Here is a 20243-nt window from a genome sequence, read left to right on the forward strand (position 1 = left end):
GAATTTATCTTTAAAAAAATAGCATTGAATTGCTACTTTATGTTGAGATGTCTTTCCCTTATATTTAGCAACTTTCTTGGTATTTGAACTTCCATAGCTTTAGATCTACAAGACTTCTGATTTTAAAAAATGGTAAATAGGGACAGCTTGTGTCCTGATTAAGATAGTAACGTAAAATATGTGGTCCTGTTAATTAGGGTTACTGTAGTTGTTTTCAAAGGGAGTATTTTTAAAAACAGCTTTACTTTTGGTTTTGTTGGTCTTGGAACCGTTTGTGCTTTCCTGCAGTCTCTATCAAATAGTAGATGGAATGATGATAATAAGAACGAAGATTTATTGAACTTCCTAAGGTATTTTTGGCACTTTTAGGTGATTTAATATACCATATACATTATGTCATATTTAGACATCATGATAATCTTTGAAGTATACTTACAGAATCCCTGTTTTCAGACAAGACCAGGAAGTCTTAGGTAAATTCAGTTTGAGTAAGGTCTCCTAGTGGGTGGGTGGGTGTGTGTGTGTGTGTGTGTGTGTGTGTGTGTGTGTGATGTATTATACACATATGGTTAAAATAGATCAATATATTTTATAATATACGTTATTATATAAATATATATATTTTATTAAATAGATAATAAAAATAAAAAATATATTTTATATATACACAAAATATATCATTTTTAACCATATATTTTAATCAAAAGTCGATCCTTAATGTGTGGGGTTTTTAAAAAAATGTTACTGGATTTTGTAGACAAAGTTTTTAAAAATTTGAAATGCTAGCTAGTCGTGTCTTTTTTTTTTTTTATAATCTTTAGTTTTCCATTTTGCAGTATGAATAAATCAGATGATATAGCATTACAGATTAAGCCAAATACTTTTTCTTTTCTTTTCTTTTTTGAGACAGAGTCTTGCTCTGTCACTCAGTGCAGAGCCTGATCTTGGCTCACTGCAACTGCCACCTCCAGGTTCAAGCAGTTCTCCTGCCTCAGCCTCCCAAGTAGCTGGGATAACAGGTGTGCACCACCACGCCTGGCTGATTTTTGGCCAGATGTATTTTAAGTAACCCCAAATATTTTTCTACAAGATGGTTTGTTTTGTTTTATGTGTGTGTTTTTTTTTTTGTTTTTTTTTTTTTTTTGGTATAGATGGTTACAGATACCTGCTACCATGCCTGGCTAATTTTTGTATTTTTAGTAGAGATGGATTTTCACCATGTTGGCCAGGCTGGTCTCGAACTCCTGACCTCAGGTGATCCGCCTGCCTCAGCCTCCCAAAGTGGTGGGATTACAGGCATGAGCCACTGCACCTGGCCCAAAGTTTGTTTTGTAGTACACCTTTACTAAGGAGCATCTTGTCACCACTCCCTACCAGATTGAAGGACTTCAGTTGAGACTTTTTATTGAGAATGAGTGGCATGTATGTTACGTTTAACACTCCTCTTCTTATATTTGCTTTTCTTAGTATGTGTGGGAAAAGCCTTAATATTTTCAGGAGTTAGAATAAACTATTTTGTATGCTATGTCTAATGGATGACGACTGTCAGAGCAGAGCTTTTTGTTTTGTTTTGTTTTGTTTTTGAGACAGAGTTTCACTCTTGCTGCCCAGGCTGGAGTGCAATAACACGATCTCGGCTGACTGCAGCCTCTCCCTCCCGGATTCAAGTGATTTTCTTGCCTCAGCCTCCTGAGTAGCTGGGATTACAGGCGCCCACCACCATGCCCAGCTAAGTTTTTGTATTTATAGTAGAGACAGGATTTTGCTCTGTTGGTCAGGCTGGTCTTGAACTTTTGATTTCAGGTGATCTGCCTGCCTTGGCCTCCCAAAGTGCTGGGATTACAAGTATGAGCCACCATGCCTGGCCAGAGAACAGTTTTCTTATACTTGTACCAAATATATTCATTCTATACTGGCTTACCTGGTTTATTCTTTGCCTCCTTTTAGAGGTCTACTTCAAATTAAGTTTTTCCAGCATCGTGCTTACTAAGCCCGGCATACAGTTTATTCTATCTCCATAGTACTTTTTAAACAATTTTGTTAGCATTTATTACTGTAATTGTAATTATTTTCATGTCAACTGTGCTGTTGAGCAAGGTTAGTATTTCTAATTTATAATAGGCTCTTATATTTATGGAATAAGTTTAAAAGTACAATCTATATGAAAAAGACCTTTCAATGCTGTTGTTACAGTCAGTTATCATACTAATATTTACAGTGGATACATTGATTTGTAGGAAGTGTTTGATTGTGTTTTAGCCTGTGGTATGAGAAAAGGGAGTGTTGTGTGACATTTTAGTGCCATCTATTGGATACTCGGTAAAATGGCTTTTAAACGCTTTTGTGTTTTGAAATAAGGATCTTTTGGAAAAAAGCTTCTGAAATTGTTTAAGAACTTAAACTCATTTTATCATAGGCTGTTGTGGCTGGCATTGTTGTGTAAACACATACTCCCCTCCCAAAGCAGCAGTATTAGTATTAAACCAACAGAAAAAATATTAGTAATTGGCTACAGTTTAACTTAAGTTTCTAAAGAAAGCCAAGATACTCAGTGTAAATGTTAAACAAGAAGTTTTAAACTGCTCATCTGGCCGGGCACAGTGGTGCATGTTTGTAGTCCCAGCTATTTGGGAGGCTGAGGCTGGAGGATCTTGAGTCCAGGAGTTCTGGGCAGTACTGCGTGCCGATTGGGTGTCCGCACTAAGTTCAGCATCAATATGGTGACCTCCCGGCAGTGGGGGACCACCAGGTTGCCTAAGGAGGGGTGAACCGGCCCAGGTTGGAAACGGAGCAGTTCAAAACTCCCATGCTGATCAGTAGTGGGATCGTGCCTGTGAATAGCCACTGCACTCCAGCCTGGGCAACATAGCAAGACCCTGTCTCTGGGAAGGAAAAAAAAATGCTCATCTGTTAAAACTAATTGTGCTTAGTGAGAAAACATAGTGTATTTTATATAATATACTACACAGTATATTTCAGTTAAGTACTGTTTGAATACCCATACTCTTTTTGAATACTCAGACTGTTGGTGCTATTTTATATGTTTTGAATAATAAACTTCTAATGATAGTATCACTGTGGGGTGATTAATGGGGAAATAGGTATGGTGTGTGTGTAAGGTTTGAGGAGCAGTGAACTAGAAGAGGAGCTAAGGTGAGTTGTACCACTAATATTCTGAAATCCACGATGATACTGGATTTCATGTATATGTGTGTATATATATGTACACATACACAAATAATTATATGTTGAACATAATGTATGTGAAGAGCTCCTGCCCTTAAGAAACCTTCAGTCGGCCGGGCACGGTGGCTCAAGCCTGTAATCCCAGCACTTTGGGAGGCCGAGGCAGGTGAATCACGAGGTCAAGAGATCAAGACCATCCTGGTCAACATGGTGAAACCCCGTCTCTACTAAAAATGCAAAAATTAGCTGGGCATGGTGGCGCGTGTCTATAATTCCAGCTACTCAGGAGGCTGAGGCAGGAGAATTGCCTGAACCCAGGAGGCGGAGGTTGCGGTGAGCCGAGATAGCGTCATTACACTCCAGTCTGGGTAACGAGTGAAACTCCATCTCCGAAGAAAAAAAAAAAAACCTTCAGTCAAGGATGAGAAAATTTTGATTGACAAGTGAGAAATTGATACTGTTTGTTTTACATGCAACTTGGAAAATGCTTAAACTAAAAGTGGAGTTTTGCGTGTTAGCTATAGATTTCTAATTATATATTGTCTTTATAGGAATGAAACAAGATGTGTAAGCTTGTTTCATAATTAGTAATGCTGTTGGTGCGCTTTATACTTCCCCATTTAAAAGGATTCTTCGTTTTGATGCTGTAATTCACTCTTGAGTAGATTTTTTTTTTTCTTTTGAGACGGAGTTTCACTCTTGTTACCCAGGCTGGAGTGCAATGGCGCGATCTCGGCTCACCGCAACCTCCGCCTCCTGGGTTCAGGCAGTTCTCCTGCCTCAGCCTCCTGAGTAGCTGGGATTATAGACACGCGCCACCATGCCCAGCTAATTTTTGCATTTTTAGTAGAGACGGGGTTTCACCATGTTGACCAGGATGGTCTCCATCTCTTGACCTCGTGATCCACCTGCCTCGGCCTCCCAAAGTGCTGGGATTACAGGCTTGAGCCACTGCACTCGGCCTTTCTGAGTAGATTTTCTAAAGCAAGAAAGAGTATTCTTCCTCAGAAGCCCAGAGGAATTTCTAGTTGCTTCTGAACGTTTGGGATATCAGGCAAACATTTAATCTTTTATTCAGTGCCTTGTCTTTTGGCAGAAGAGTTTTCTCACTTTTAGGTTTGGATGAGACTTTAGATTTGAGACAAAAGATTGATTCTTGGACTCTAAAATTTATCTAAAAACATTTGTTTTCATATGAATAACATGTATTTTAAGCATTTTCAGAATTTTTTGGACATCTTATACTTTGAACATAAGAATAATATTGATGGAATGAATATGAGAACCAAATGTAGTTTATCCAGTTAGAAAATAAACAACTACAGTTTTGTAAAGTACGTGTGGTACAGTGGAAAGGACATGGAATTTGAATTAGAGAGATTGGGTTTAAGTCCTGGCATTATAACTCACTAGCTGCTGTACGTTGTGGGGGAAGAAAATACTGTGTAAAACTGCCTGTAAAAAAAATGAAAGAACTGTCCAGGCACAGTGGCTCATGCCTGTAATCCCAGCGCTTCGGGGGGGCCAAGGCGGGAGGATCACGAGGTCAGGAGATTGTGACCATCCTGGCCAACACGGTGAAACCCTGTCTCTACTAAAAATACAAAAAAATTAGCTGAGTGTGATGGCGCACGCCTGTAATCCCAGCTACTCAGGAGGCTGAGGCAGTAGAATTGCTTGAACCCAGGAGGCGGAGATTGCAGTGAGCTGAGATCACGCCATTGCACTCCAGCCTGGGCGACAGTACGAGACTCTGTCTAAAAAAAAAAAAAAGAAGAACTTTTTGAATGTTGAGTATTAATTTGAGGCTTTGTAATTCTTTTCATTAAAGAGAATAGATAGATTGGTATGGCAGACACTGGAGTCTGAAGATTTTATGTTTGTACTTTTTAGCTGCGTTTAGCGTACCTCATACTCATAATTCTGCTGTTCTCTTTCTGGTTTGTAATTCTTACGAATGCTAATAGCTACATGAGCTCAAAACTTTAAAAAATAGTTATAAAATGATTTTAGTTCCAGGCTATATTAATTTTGTATTTACTATGATCTAGTGAAAACTGAAGTATAGTGAAAGTATTTGGTAAAGTTAAAATCATTATTGCTGTGTGTATTTTAAGTTGGATTAAACATGTAGGTTGTATATGAAATTGTAATAATGGTGCAGAACCATATTTAAAATACTTTATTTGTAGTTTTGTTTGAACATTTTAAAGAAACCTTTGGGTGCAGAAGAATACTTGAGAAAAAGTTTCTATGTTAAATAAACCCCAACTTGATTATTTTTATTACCTCTTTTGTAAATGTAATCAAATTATCAGGATTTAGAATATTATATAAAATTTTTTTCCTCAGTTTTTAAGCTTTCTTAATTTTGGGTGTTCTTTCTAGATTGCTTTTTGTAAAAAACAAGAATTTATGTGGGTAAATAGTAGGTTTATATATTTATGGGGTACATGAGATGCTTTTGATATAGGTATACAATTCATAATAATCACATCAGGGTAATTGGGTTATCTATTCCCTCAGGCATTTATGCTTTCTGTTACAGGCAGTCCACTTACACTCTTATTTTAAAGTGTACAATAAATTATTGGTGTAGTCAACCTGTTGTCTTTTCAAATACTAGATCTTATTCACTCTATTTTCTTACCCATTAACCAATCCCCCTGCCCCCACCCCCCCCCCCCACACACCAGACTTCATTGCTTTTTGAATCAAGGAAGGGAGAGTTCGTTTTTTTGTTAAATAGAAAGATACGCTTATTTTCTTGTCTACTTTAAGTGACTCATCCATTTCCCTATTACAGCATTTTCTTCTGTAGCTTAACACATGAGTGACTAGACACAGATTTACCTAGCAAAAGAAATAATGTTCCTAATTCGCTTGATAATCAGTGACTTCATACTGTAAAATTACATTCTTTTGCAGTATCCCTTTTACTATTCAGCGACTATGTGAATTGTTAACAGATCCAAGGAGAAACTATACAGGAACAGACAAATTTCTCAGAGGAGTAGAAAAGGTACTTATTTTATTATCGGAATTATGCTGTGGTTTAACAACTTTTATTTTAGAAAAGATCATTGAGTAAGATCTGTTTCAGGTACCTGTTCTTGAAATATGTTTTCCAGCCTACCTTGAGTTTCCCAAGTTGTTTTCCAAATTGCATTTTATGTTTTACGGAGAGATTTAATAGGAGTGGGTAGGGGAGAGTTTGCATGTTGATCATTGAAGTTTGGGAAAAGCAGCTTATAATTTCTTGGAAAATCATAGTGTACATCAACTTATTAAGGGTTCTAAGAAGTTATAATTGCTATTTTAACTTTACAGAGTGTTTTATAAGCTTACTTATGCATGGAATTCATTTTCTCAATTCTGGAGTTCAGAGGTACATAACTTTGGAAACTTACTGATACAAAGCATGTAAATGAGGTATTGAGTAGAAAGATGCAGGTGAGATTGAGGGATAAACATTAGTGTTTGTGTGTGTGGAGGGAGTTGAGTGAATGTTAGAATAAGAGGAAGGGTATTCTGAATAAAAGAAATAGTGTGAAGAACAAAGATTCAAGGTATTTAAGAGAGTGAAAAGAAATTGACTTGAGTGAAAGATGAAGGAGCCCTGTGAAAACCAAGATTGGGCTAATGGGTTCCAGTTTTCAGTTGATGATTGGTCCTCGAACACTCCAGTGTTCATTTTAAGGATCTGATTCAAATTCACTTTATTTTACCCTGGAAACCGGAATCGTAAACCATTACATAGTGATTTGCAGTAGTTCTTGAGGCATTACTGTGTTAATATGTTTTGTTGATCCTCTGTACACTCAATTGAATAATATCCCCAAAGGCCAGGAAACTAAGATGGTTCATCAGTACTTATTTTTTCAGCTCCAGGAGTTTTAATAATTAGATTTCGGAGATCTTTGGGTAAAGAAGCAATATGTTGCAGTAGTCATACCAGGTGCCCTGCCTTTAAATCGGGGTTACCGTGCTTCACAGTTGTGTAACCTTGGGCCGGTTAGTTTTCTTCTCAGTAAAATGTGGTCAATAATAGGGCTGTGAGGGGGATTAAATGTAAAACACTATGGCTTATAATCAATTTTTAGTGAACACTGACTGTTATTAGTAAAGTTATTTTTACCAGGAAGATTGAATATATTACAAAAAAGGTTTGAGTCACTTTGCATGGGATGTATGATGCAACACAACAAGCTGTGGATTGGGTGTTGCTTTGTAATGAAAATCAGTTACGTGTGTCCTAAGTACTTCAGTCTCTCGACATCTTTGGATGATTCCATCTGAAATAAGAGAGCTTAATTCCACTACTGCATATAGTATATGATGTCACGGGTCTAGAATAACTAGATTAGGGTAAAAAAGTCTAGGGAAAAAAAGTCAGTAGCTGAGTAGGACACTGCTTTGGTCGTTTGTTTTAGTTTTTGTTGTTTTACCAGTTTTCATTTTTAACCATTTATTTTTCATTATTAGCAAAATTAGAATCAATGGAATTTAACTCACCACCATGGTTTTAGAAACAAGTTAAAAACAAATGATTAAACTTTATATTGTAATACTTTTCCTCATACTAAATCACTGATTTTTGTTACTGCAGAATGTGATGGTTGTTAGCTGCGTTTATCCTTCTTCAGAGTAAGTATATTTTTTCTATTTCTGGTATATTATTTAATTACTGTTTTAAATTATTTTATTGCGGCTGGGCGCGGTGGCTCAAGCCTGTAATCCCAGCACTTTGAGAGGCCGAGGCGGGTGGATCACAAGGTCAAGAGATCGAGACCATCCTGGTCAACATGGTGAAACCCCGTCTCTACTAAAAATACAAAAAATTAGCTGGGCATGGTGATGTGTGCCTGTAATCCCAGTTACTCAGGAGGCTGAGGCAGGAGAATTGCTTGAACCCAGGAGGCGGAGGTTGTGGTGAGCCAAGATCGTGCCATTGCACTCCAGCCTGGGTAACAAGAGTGAAACTCCATCTCAAAAAAAAAAGAAAAAAAAATTATTTTATTGCTTCCAATATGTTGTTCTTAAAATATACCGGATTTGTTTTATATGTAATTAAGTGTGATAAGATACTTGTGAACCTACCATTCGGTCTCCAAAGTAGACTATTACTGATAACATTATCTGAATGTTTTTTCCAGTAAAGAGATGTGGATTAACGAGGTTAGTCATCGGTAGGGCGCGGTGGCTCATGCCTGTAATCCAAGCACTTTGGAGGCCAAGGCGGCCGGATCACCTGAGGTCGGGAGTTCAAGACCAGCCTGACCGACACGGTGAAACCCCGTCTTAAAAAATTTTTTTTAATTTAAAAAATTAAAAATAAAAAGAGATTAATCATTTACTGTAATTTAAATATTGTTGGATTTTGCATACTGTCATGGCACTCATTTCCCTGAAACGCCATCCTAGATGTCTTTCCATGGTATCTCAAGGGCATAATTCCCATGTTTGGAATAACTGCTTGATGGCTTTTCTCTTTATGATGGAAAAGTGTTTGTAGTTGTCAAGATTTATGTATATCAAAGTAAGAATTAAAATTTCGGGCACAGTTTCTCAACCTTGGAACCATGGACATTTTGTACCAGATAATTCTATTGTGAGTGGGTGTCCTGGGAATTATAAGAGATTTTGCAGTGTCCTAGACCCCTACCCATTTATACCAGTAGTGTTCCCCTCTTGACAAATGTCTTTAGACATTGCCAGATGTTCTCTGGGGATGTGAAGTACAGGGAGGGGAGGTTGTCCCTGCTGAGAACCATTGGTTTAAGGTTAATCTGGCTCGCTTTCATAGACTACTCTGTTACCCAGGCTGGAGTGCAGTGATGAGTGATCATAGCATACTTACTGCAACGTTAAATTGCCAGGGGGCTTAAGTGATCCTCCCACCTTGGCCTCCCAAAATGCTGACATTACAGGTGTGAACCACCACACCCAGCCAGTGAATTTGTTTTTAGAATGTTCTCAAGAATATACTTATGTTGTTATTTTTGAGACTAAAATAATTCCATACTATGTTTCTTGACAGAAAAACTATTAAAATATGTAAAAATTTCTTGCCTTTATGAACCAAAGTATGTTTTGTTTTGCTAATTAATGTGAGGTATTTTGGAAAAATGGTAAAGAAGTGCATCAAGACATAGTGACTAATAACGGATTCTTAAATTGTATGCTTATGCTAATTCTCACAAAGTCTTTTTGTTTGGGTCTGTGACAGATCTTAAAAAAGATCTTTTAGACCCACGATTCTTAACAAAATTAAAGAATTAAATGGGAATCAATCTCCCACAATGTCTCATCTAAGAAAGGACTTGCAGACCAGCAGCTCTCCAGATGATGCAGTGGACACTAACGGCCTCCTGGACCTTCGAGGAAGATTTGAGCTGTCCAGGAAAAGCAGACAGTATTCACTGGATGTATTGGAACCCACACCCAGCATTGGGGATGTTAAGGACATTAAAAAAGCAGCCAAGTCTGTTCTAGACCCAGCAAATAAATCTCATTTCCACCCTGTGACCCCAAGTTTAGTATTCTTGTGTTTTATATTTGATGGGTTTAACACAAGGCATTACTAAGTGTTGGTGTGAGCAAGAGGTCTAATTGTGATTGCGAACGAGAACAAGGAAATGGGTACTCCTTATGCTAGCAGTTTTAAAGATATGCCTAATTTTATTGCCCTTGAGAAGTCATTAGTTCTCTGCCACTGCTGTGGCCTTTTGATAGGCATTGTGGCCGGATCTAGTGTTAAGATTGGAACCAGCAGCCTCCAGGTTCAGAGACAATTAAAGGCAATGATGGCATCTATTGGAAAACTTTCACATGGTGAGAGTACTGATCTGATGATCAGCTACAATGCAGGATCAGCCGTAAGTTGGATCAGCTCAAGACCATGGGTTGAAGAATTAATATTCACATTTCTGTTTGGAGAATTTGAATTCCCTGAATGCAAGCTACTTGGTCAAGTCAAGCTAGTTGCCAAGAAAGCACAGGTGACAACCTGTTACGCTGTGAGAATGTTTCTAGATCAGTGCATGGATGGCTCCACTGCTCTACCTGCCATTGTGTCTGAGATCTCAGTCTTTGAGGAGGAAAAAAAAAAACAACAGTTAAAAAGGCACTGGGGAAGTATTTTGAGTTTGGTAGTTTACTTTGCCTCACCATGAATGTTCCCAAACTTTGCAACAGTAGCAAACTACAGGGCCAAGAGGAGCAACCCCACATTTTCAGGTTTTAAAGCTCCTGGTGTTATACCAGGATTAGTCGTCACACTCCCGTTGCTTCAAATAACATCCACATGTAAGATCTCAAAGGGGAGCATTGGTGGAATCATGGATCCATGCTCTCGCGCGCGCTCTCTCTCTCTCTCTCTCTCTCTCTCCCCCCCTCTCCCTCTCTCTCTCTCTCCCTCTCTCTCTTTCTCTCTCACACACACACACACACACACACACACACACACACATACACACACACACACACAAAGGGCTGGGTGTGGTGGCTCATGCCTGTAATCCTAGCACTTTGGTAGGTCAAGGTGAGCAGATCACTTGAGGTCATGAGTTCAAAACCAGCCTGGCCAACATGGCAAAACCCCGTCTCTACTAAAAATACAAAAAATAGCTTGGCATGGTGGCGCACATCTGTAATCCCAGCTACTTGGGAGGTGTAGGTTGCAGTAAACCAAGATTGCGCCACTGCACTCCAACTTGGGTGAGAGAGCCAGACTCCATCTCAAAAAATAAAAAAAATTAAGTCATCCATAAATATATTTTCTTTTCTTGTAGGAAAAACAATTCCAATAGCTTAAATCGAATGAATGGTGTTATGTTTCCTGGAAATTCACCAAGCTATACTGAGAGGTGAGATTATTGATTTTTAGTACCTATGGAGTTTGTGTTGTCCTGATTTTGAGTAGCATGCTTAGTGTACTTTTTAAAAATTGGGCATTTTGTGGACACTGTAAGATAAACTACATAGAATTAGTTAATTTGATAAGCCATGAGCCTGAAAACACAAGTTGAGGCAATTACTTAGGTGATATATTCACATAAACATACTGTAGGAGGGATGACTTTTTATAAAAATAGGAAATGATGTTTGTTTATCTTATTATAGGTCTAATATAAATGGGCCTGGAACACCCAGGCCACTTAATCGACCAAAGGTTTCTTTGTCAGCCCCCATGACAACAAATGGGTTGCCTGAGAGCACAGACAGCAAGGAGGCAAATTTGCAGCAAAATGAAGAGAAAAATCACAGGTTTGTATATGTTTTATATTTAAAAACTTTTTATTATTAACAATCAGTACTTATCACTTAACTGTTTATAAGTTCTGAGTGACAGAAAAAGGTTTTCATGTGGTTTATAGGAGCAAGGCTTCTCTTTGCATCTGTAGCAAATGTTGAAGGTGGACATAGACAAGACTTAAAACTGCTAATTTGGGGAGACTTTAGGGTCTAAAAGTAAAGTAGTCTTGATACATTTCATTTGTTATTTCTGAAAGTTACTTGAAAAGAGAAAAGATCTTTATAAATAAGTTGGTTTTGTGAATAGTTTCTCATTGTAGTTCATAAAAGGAGACCTTTTATTTATATCTTCAAATTTTCTATATCACACTAAGGGAAGGAAGACTAAATGAGGGAGAGAACTTAGTATTTCTGTATGGAATACTCATGGTTTTATTTTAGGAGAATATTAAATTTACTGGAGAATTGCACAGAAAAGTCATAAAGCTTTTCTAAATCCTACTGAGAATTATTCATCAAACAGTTTAGGTTGCCTTGAAATTAGTCTCTTGTTTTTCTTTGCTCCGTTGTTATAATTTAACTTTGACACTAAAATGCATTTTAAAACACTGACCCTAAAAATGGGGATGTAGAAGATGGGGAAAATAATTTTATTAATGACACTATAAAAAAAAATTTACAGTGACTCTTCGACATCTGAATCAGAAGTTTCCTCAGTGAGCCCTATGAAAAATAAACATCCAGATGAAGATGCTGTGGAAGCTGAGGAGCATGAGGTAAAAAGACTCAGGTTTGACAAAGAAGGTGAAGTCAGAGAAACAGCCAGTCAGACGACTTCCAGTGAAACTTCTTCAGTTGTGGTAGAAGAAACAGAAGCATCATCTTCATCTCAGGATAAAGACAAAGAAAGTCATTGTACCCGGCAGCACTGTACAGAAGAGGATGAAGAAGAGGAGGAAGAGGAAGAAGAAGGTATTTAGAGACCATCTGTAAAAGGGTGGAGTAAGGAGATCCTCAAATTCTTGTACTTCATTTTTTTTCGTGAAAGAATTTTACATAACGGAACTCCTTATAATGCTGATGTTGGGCTTTTCTCCCACCTGTATGTAGTTGCTGCTGAATTTCAGGGGATATGATTTGAACTATAGAATATCAGAATTCATGAAACTTAACTGTGGAGGTATTTTGAAAATAAAATTTAACTACAACAACATTTGCTTATTTTTAGAGTCTTTTATGACATCAAGAGAAATGATCCCAGAAAGAAAAAATCAAGAAAAAGAATCTGATGATGCCTTAACTGTGAGTGAAGAGACTTCTGAGGAAAATAATCAAATGGAGGAATCTGAAGTGTCTCAAGCTGAGAAAGATTTACTGCATTCTGGAGGTAGTGAAAACGAAGGCCCTGTAAGTAGTGGTTCTTCTGACTGCCTTGAAACAGAAGAATTAGTAGGATTCAATTCCAGTAAAACTGGAGAGATTCTTTCAGAATCATCCATGGGAAATTATGATGAAGCCACAGAAGTCACCGATGAACCAATGGAACAAGACTAACTATTTAGAAACATTTAGATGCAGTATTTTACATACAGTTCTGGTTTTAACACTGTATAAAACTTTTATGTAATAAAGTGGACCTTTAGTTTTACAAGAGAAGCAGGTTGTAAAATAAAGTACTTTATGGATAATTCCTGAAAGAGTTGTATATGTAAGAACTGTGAATATCAGCTCCTCTGGGTCCTGCTTACCTTACCGCTGACTTTTTTTTTTTTTTTTTCCTCTTTTTCTTTCTTTGGTATGGGCAAATCAGTGGTTTGTGTATAGATTTTTTTTTTTTTTTAATTTGGAATTAAAGTTTTTAAACTGGAAGGTAATAATTATAATTTTGAAAAGTTTTTTGAGAGTATCACATTTAGTTTATGCATATGCAAGAAGCTTCTTGTCTCTGATAGCTATAGCAGTTTTCATATTTTGGTCATAGTTTCAACATATTAACATGTGAATTATAGGGTTTCAACCTGGTTTCCAGATTTTATTATTTGGCTATGTACAATGGAACTTTAAGTCATATATACATAAATATATATATATATATATAATTCTAAGGGGGGAAATGTTATATTTTTCTGTTTCTATAAGAGATGAATACAGTGGATACTTTTTCTATTGGTAATGATTGAGTTCACCTCTTGAAGAAGACATTTTCTTTCTCTTCTGAGTAATTGAAATAAAATCTGGCCCTTATGAAACCCTGGAAATCTTAAGTCTGTTGAAATACCAGGCTAAACACATTCCAAGAGATCTGTTCAAACTCAAATTCTTTTGTATACTTGTGAGGTGCCTGAGAAAAAGACTTCATTATTTATGAGAAAATATGCTTTATCTTGGAAATTGTGTTCAAATGTTAGCTTACTATTTTGTAGAATGAATGCTTATGAAGCTGATATGAGACCATCTCAGAAGAACCAAGCAGGTTCCTTGACCTTTTGCTTGCTTTTCGGAACATTGTGAATATTACACGTCTTTCTAAATTATTCTAGAGTATGCAAATGTCAATGGTATGAAACACCACTGTACTGGAAGAATTAATATATTACTTTAGTTATGTACCTGAGCTGAATGACTGAAGCTTTAGGGGTGCATAGAGACCACCATAATTTGTATGACATTTTGAAGTGAATTAAATATTTTTGAACATGCTTCTTCGACAGCCAGTGTTATATTTTTCAGATCAACACAAAGCACAATGATTACTCTAAATTCAATATTTTCAAATTTACATATTTAAAGTCATGCAAGCTGCAACTTCCCTGTCAAAATTACTGGCTGCCAAATTTATACCTGTTTCTTCAGCTGTACCTTTTGATATTTAGGGTTTTTAAATTTCTGTAAAGTAGATTTTGTAGAATGTAATGTGTTCACTGCCTTTGTGAAGCGGTATATAATTGTATAATTTCTGTGTGTAAACTGAATGCTTGGGCTTTCAATACAGTATTCATATAAAGCAATAAATATTAATGTTATGAAATATTTGAGTACATTTTTATCAAAATATGAAAGAATCCCTTTTTTTTTAGTTTCAGATACCTGAACTACACAGATGAGCTTCTAAAAGTGATGCAAACAGTTTCTGACACTGTATCATATGCTTTTGGGTGATTTGGGGGGCAACCACGAGTTTTGTGTTTTGACTACTTAAATTGTCATGACTATAAATACGAAGACGATTTGGATCTATTTATGTTTGTAGGATAATATACTACTGACTGACTTGACTGTCAGATTCACAGCAGCTAGATATATTTATGACTATGTCGAATAGTTGGAATAAAATCTTAACATGGATTTACTGTACCCAAGAGGGGGAAAAAATTAAACATTGTAAATTTAAAAAAACATTTTCAAAAATGTTAAAATGAAACAAATTTAAGTTTAGAAATTTTGAAAGTTTCTTTAGAATATTTATGAAATTGTCAGTAAACCTACCTAAGATCCTGTGACCTTTGATATTTTTTATTTTAATTGTAGTGCCATGGACCATTTGTAAACAGATTGATGTACTTTTGTTGGTTATAAGTTGAAGATTTAGCATTACGACTTTGAGGTCTGTGGTTTTATTTGTAAACTTGCAATTGCTATATTTGCAAGAGCAAATGTATTTCTTTATTAAATAAAGTACAATAATGGTGAATGTACCAAAGTGACATCAATTAACTCTATGAGAGATCTGCATTTTAATCTGTAGTTTAATAGTTTTAATATTTATTAGATACCCATGTTGATCATAGATCAAACTTGTTGCTGTTTATACAGATAATTGTAGAATGCTCATGGAATATCTTCTTTAGGGTAGGTGGAATACTTCTGTAGTTAAATTGGGAAATCCTTGTTAAGCTGGTTTTAGATACTGACGGCCATTTGGAAGTAAATTTCCACAAGTATGCATAGGTGCACTTAACAGACTTTGCTTAATAAAAATGTCAGTTCTAATAGTAACTGATTCATATATGAATTTTTGAAAGGCTGATTTTAGGCATATTTCTTAACAAACATCAAGCAAAGTCCTATTGAAAGATCTGAGTGAAGAATCGAGACCTCAGTGATTAAAGATATTTTGTTTTTGACCTTGAGCAGATTGCTTACCTGTTCTCCAGACTATAACCCATCATGTAAAAAGAATTTGAAGATGCTGAGGAAAGCGAGAAAAAAATTATATATATATATGTGTGTGTGTGTGTGTGTGTGTGTATATATATATGTGTATTATGTTTTTAGCACTTTTCCCTTTTAAAAAGTGAAATCTTTGTACATTTTTGAAAAATATGTATTTTCAGTTCTGAAAAATGTAGAACAGAAGTAGCGAAAATGTCATATTTTAAATGTTGATTATTAGTTAAATTTAATCTGCTTAGGGTTTATTGTAACTACACCTTTCAGAAATGTGTTTTGAAGCAGTGGAATAGCCAGTCAAGCCCTGTGGCTTGGAAAGGCATCCCAGAAATCCTCGGTCAGGAGGTGTGGCCTGTTAAAAGCATTGAGACTCAGAGTATTTTGTTTTTGCAGGTGTAGATAGGCATGTATTTATGCATTTTTGCATTTGTAAAATCAGCAATTTTTCAAATAATGTAAATGTAGTATACTAGTTTACTTAAAGGGTACATGGGCAGAATCTAAAGCTGCTACAGTGTTTGATTATGAAAAAATTGTAACGTAAGGATGAAAATGCAACTTATAAAACCAAAGGAAATAAAAATATTCGGTAGTGTTTCAAATTGTCTTCTGAACAGGAATTTAACATTGATTTTGATAAAGTGAGGGGCAGTTCTCTCAAGATTTGTGCTAATCATAAAATGGATGAATGCAAAACACCTTGTAATTTCATACGGAATTATAAAAATTAGGTTTATTGGGTTTTGGCCTAATAAGAATGCTAGTATGTATTGGTTAGAATAGATCTATTTCACATTTTACAAATCAGTACACTCTCTTCAGAATTTTCTTTTATTTCAACTTGGAGCCTAGATTACTTTGCCAAATAAATGTATTTTCATAATGCAATAAAATATAAATTAGAATATTTTTATGTGTGTAATTATTTCATGTGCCATAATGGTGTATTTATCCTGCTGCCACCCCCACTCTCCCACCCCACAGCACCCCACACCACCATACACCTCAGATCCTCAACTGAGGAAACGTAATGCATGTAATGCATGACTTTGTTATGGCCCTGTTTCTTATGTGGTGACAGGGTGTTCAAACAGAAGGCGCATTTGACTTGACAGTTTTTTGCCAGGCAAGTCATGCTGATTGTCAACAGAATACAGACCTAAAAGTTTCTCCATTGGTATATTAGCTTACTTGTATATATTTACAATATTTGTGTTAAGAAGCATTTTAAAGACTGGGTGTGGTGGCTCACACCTGTAATCCCAGCACTTTGGGAGGCTGAGATGGGTAGATCTCTTGAGGCCAGAAATTTGAGACCAGCCTGGCCAGCATGGTGAAACACTGTCTCTACTAAAAACACAAAAGCCAGCTGGGTGTGGTGGCGGGCACCTGCAATCCCAGTTACTTGGGAGACAGGCAGGAGAATCGTTTGAACTTGGGAGGCAGCGGTTGCAAAGATCGCACCATGGCACTCCAGTCTGAGTGACAGAGCAAGACAAAAAAAATTTTTTTTTTTTTTTTTTTTTAATAAATTCCAGGCCGGGCGCGGTGGCTCACGCCTGTAATCCCAGCACTTTGGGAGGCCGAGGCGGGTGGATCACCAGGTCAAGAGATGGGAATCATCCTGGTTAACATGGTGAAACCCCGTCTCTACTAAAAATACAAAAAAATTAGCGGGGCATGGTGGCGCGTGCCTGTAATCCTAGCTACTCAGGAGGCTGAGGCAGGAGAATTTCCTGAACCCAGGAGGCGGAGGTTGCAGTGAGTGGAGGTCGCGCCATTGCACTCCAGACTGGGTAACGAGCGAAAAACTCCGTCTCAAAAAAAAAAGAAACAAAAACCATCTTCAGGCAACTACATGGCGAGAAGTGTAGAATAACCTGGAGAGGAGGGTTCTGTTTTCAACTCTGGGTTCTCCTTTCCTATGCATTGTTTTTGTTTTGTTTTCGTTTTTGTTTTTTTGAGATGAAAACTTGCTCTGAGGCCGGGCGCGGTGGCTCAAACCTGTAATCCCAGCACTTTGGGAGGCCGAGGCGGGTGGATCACAAGGTCGAGAGATCGAGACCAACCTGGTCAACGTGGTGAAACCCCGTCTCTACTAAAAATACAAAAAAATTAGCTGGGCATGGTGGCGCGTGCCTATAATCCCAGCTACTCAGGAGGCTGAGGCAGGAGAGTTTCCTGAACCCAGGAGGCGGAGGTTGCGGTGAGCCGAGATCGCGCCATTGCACTCCAGCCTGGGTAACAAGAGCGAAACTCCGTCTCAAAAAAAAAAAAAAAAAAAAAAAAAAAGAAAAAAACTTGCCCTGTTGCCCAGGCTGGAGTGCAGTGGCACGATCTTGGTCTTGCCTCACTGGAACCTCCGCCTCCTGGGTTCAAACAATTCTGCTGCCTCAGCCTCCAAAGTACCTAGAAATGCCGGCGTGCACCACCATGCCTGGCTCATTTGTGTGTGTGTGTGGGGGGGGTTGTTTTTGTTTTTTTTTTTTCCCCCAGTAGAGATGGGGTTTCACCATGTTGGCCAGGCTGGTCTTGAACTGCCCTCAGGTGATCTGTCTGCCTCAGTCTCCCGCAGTGATGGGATTACAGGCGTGAGCACCATGCTCAACCGTCTTAGGCGTATTGCACCGTAGCTACAGCAGAGGGTAAGGTCTGTGGCTCTGCACTCAAGAGTAGTTAACCGTATTTTTTAGTTTTCAGCTTCTCATTTATGTTTGATCTCTTACCCACTAAATTTTATTTGCTAAATAGTATAGCTAGTACATAGTTAACGGCTAATAATGGGAAGACTGATTTTTCCACTGGCGAGGAGTAAACTGTGTGAACTCTATCTAAAATGAAGAGTACAATTCCCTTTTATTATTCAGAATGTTTTTAGTTTAAAATTTAGCAGTAGAGTTTGTGGTCTTTAGGTTTTATTTGTACATTTTCAGAGTTTTTCTTCCCTTAACTAAAAGTAATAAATACTTTAAAAATCCGAGGAATTCCCTGTATACTAGTCTGCCAAGTCCACTGTTTCACTCATCTTTGTAACCTCACAGGCTAGTCCCGTGCTTGACAAGTGATAACAAAACTGAAAGCAGTTGGTTGGTCCACAGCCCAGTTTGGATTCTATGTTTTACTGATCCTGTGTTTACTTTGCCCACTTCAAGGATGCTAAGGTCACCCCTGAAACTTTTCTTTGCTACTAGATTTGTGGGATTGTTAACAGTACATTAGTTACATTCCCTTGCCATGAAATCAGTGGGCAGTTAGACAGTATTACCAGAAAGTGAGTATCCTAACAAGGGATTTCCGTTAATGAGACCAGCTACCTCTTATGTATAGAAAGTACAACACACCCACATCACACAACACACGTGAAGTGGACGGGTGCTGCCACAAGGGGGACATTGTATCATTACATCACCCAAGTCCTGCTTTAGAGAAGTATAATGGAACTTGATATTTAGTAGTTTTTGCAGTGAGTTGTGAGGCTTTTGATGTAGCCTGTAATCGCTTAGAATTTGAGAGAGAAATACGGGGTTTAGTATTCTGTCTTCATTTTGGATCGTACTGTTTTTGTTTGCATTGCATGCAATGCTGCAGAATGGAAGGGTAAGCTTAGTTGGTGACTTAATTCCCATGTGGACTTAGGAAGGCATGCAATTTCCCACTTTAAACCTGAAAACAGGTTGGAATTCAGTATAGAGTTTCTCATATGAATTATTTAAAATGTGGCTAACTTTCAGGCTATTATACAGTAAGCTGTTTAGTCCTTAATGTGAGTGTCGTACTGTGGTTAAACGTAGCAATTGTAACATTTCTATTGAAATACGTGGGTCAGTTTTCATTGTGGGTTTGTCAAAAATGCCTGCCCCACAGCTCTGGCAGTGCAAGTAAAGACTGCAGGTGGAAGTGTGTTAGGATCCAGCAGCTTGCCAAATATGTCAGTTCTTTTGAAGTCAGGGATTTAGCACAAATTACTAAATGTATATCAATATTTGGTGATTCAAATGCAATAGAATTTGCAGCGTCTTGTGGTCATTATGATGGTTTTGTATTGAATATTAGAAGTCTATCCAGATATCAGCTAAAACTAGGTTCAAAAAAAAAAAAAAGTATATCCAGATATAGGAGGTAGGGAAAATTTTCCAGTATGTTTCATAAGTTTCCTCTTAAAAACAACAGAGCACAGAAAGAATTCAATCAATGTGTTTAAGTATTCAGCTGGACTTTCATGAAACGATAGCTATCAAATTTCACTTATCCCAACAAAGGGAAGTAAGAGGTGCACACCACAAACAGATGCAGAAAAGCATGTCTCTTGTTAGGTAGCAGCTTTTATGAGTTGTTTTGTATTCGGGGGGGATAAAAACAGTAGATTTAGTCCAATTTCTTTTTTTTTTTTTTTTGAGACAGAGTCTCACTGTGTTGCCCAGGCTGGAGTGCAGTGGTGCGATCTCAGCTCACTGCAACCTCCGCTTCCTGGGTTCAAGTGATTCTCCTGCCTCAGCCTCCTAAGTAGCTGGGATTACAGGTCTGCGTCACCACACCCAGCAAATTTTTTTATTTTTAGTATTTTTTTCTCCATGTTGGTCAGGCTGGTCTTGAACTCCTGACCTTGTGATCCACCCACCTCGGCCTCCCAA

At 37.5% G+C, this 20243-nt stretch overlaps 1 protein-coding gene across 2 annotated transcripts in view; it reads left to right on the forward strand.

The window, feature by feature from the left end:
• Positions 1-16519, forward strand: part of PPP4R2 (protein phosphatase 4 regulatory subunit 2) — a 76076-nt gene extending 59557 nt beyond the window's left edge. For both annotated transcript variants that reach the window (XM_003939452.4, XM_074404556.1), the window contains 6 exons: positions 6115-6208; positions 7796-7833; positions 10980-11054; positions 11311-11454; positions 12125-12414; positions 12671-16519. In XM_003939452.4, coding sequence (XP_003939501.1) covers positions 6115-6208; positions 7796-7833; positions 10980-11054; positions 11311-11454; positions 12125-12414; positions 12671-12996 — 967 coding nt within the window. In that variant the 3' untranslated portion in view covers positions 12997-16519. The remainder of the gene's footprint in view (positions 1-6114; positions 6209-7795; positions 7834-10979; positions 11055-11310; positions 11455-12124; positions 12415-12670) is intronic.
• The last annotated feature ends 3724 nt before the right edge of the window (positions 16520-20243 follow it).

Source organism: Saimiri boliviensis, chromosome 8 (assembly GCF_048565385.1).
Source record: "Saimiri boliviensis isolate mSaiBol1 chromosome 8, mSaiBol1.pri, whole genome shotgun sequence".
NCBI lineage: Eukaryota > Metazoa > Chordata > Mammalia > Primates > Cebidae > Saimiri > Saimiri boliviensis.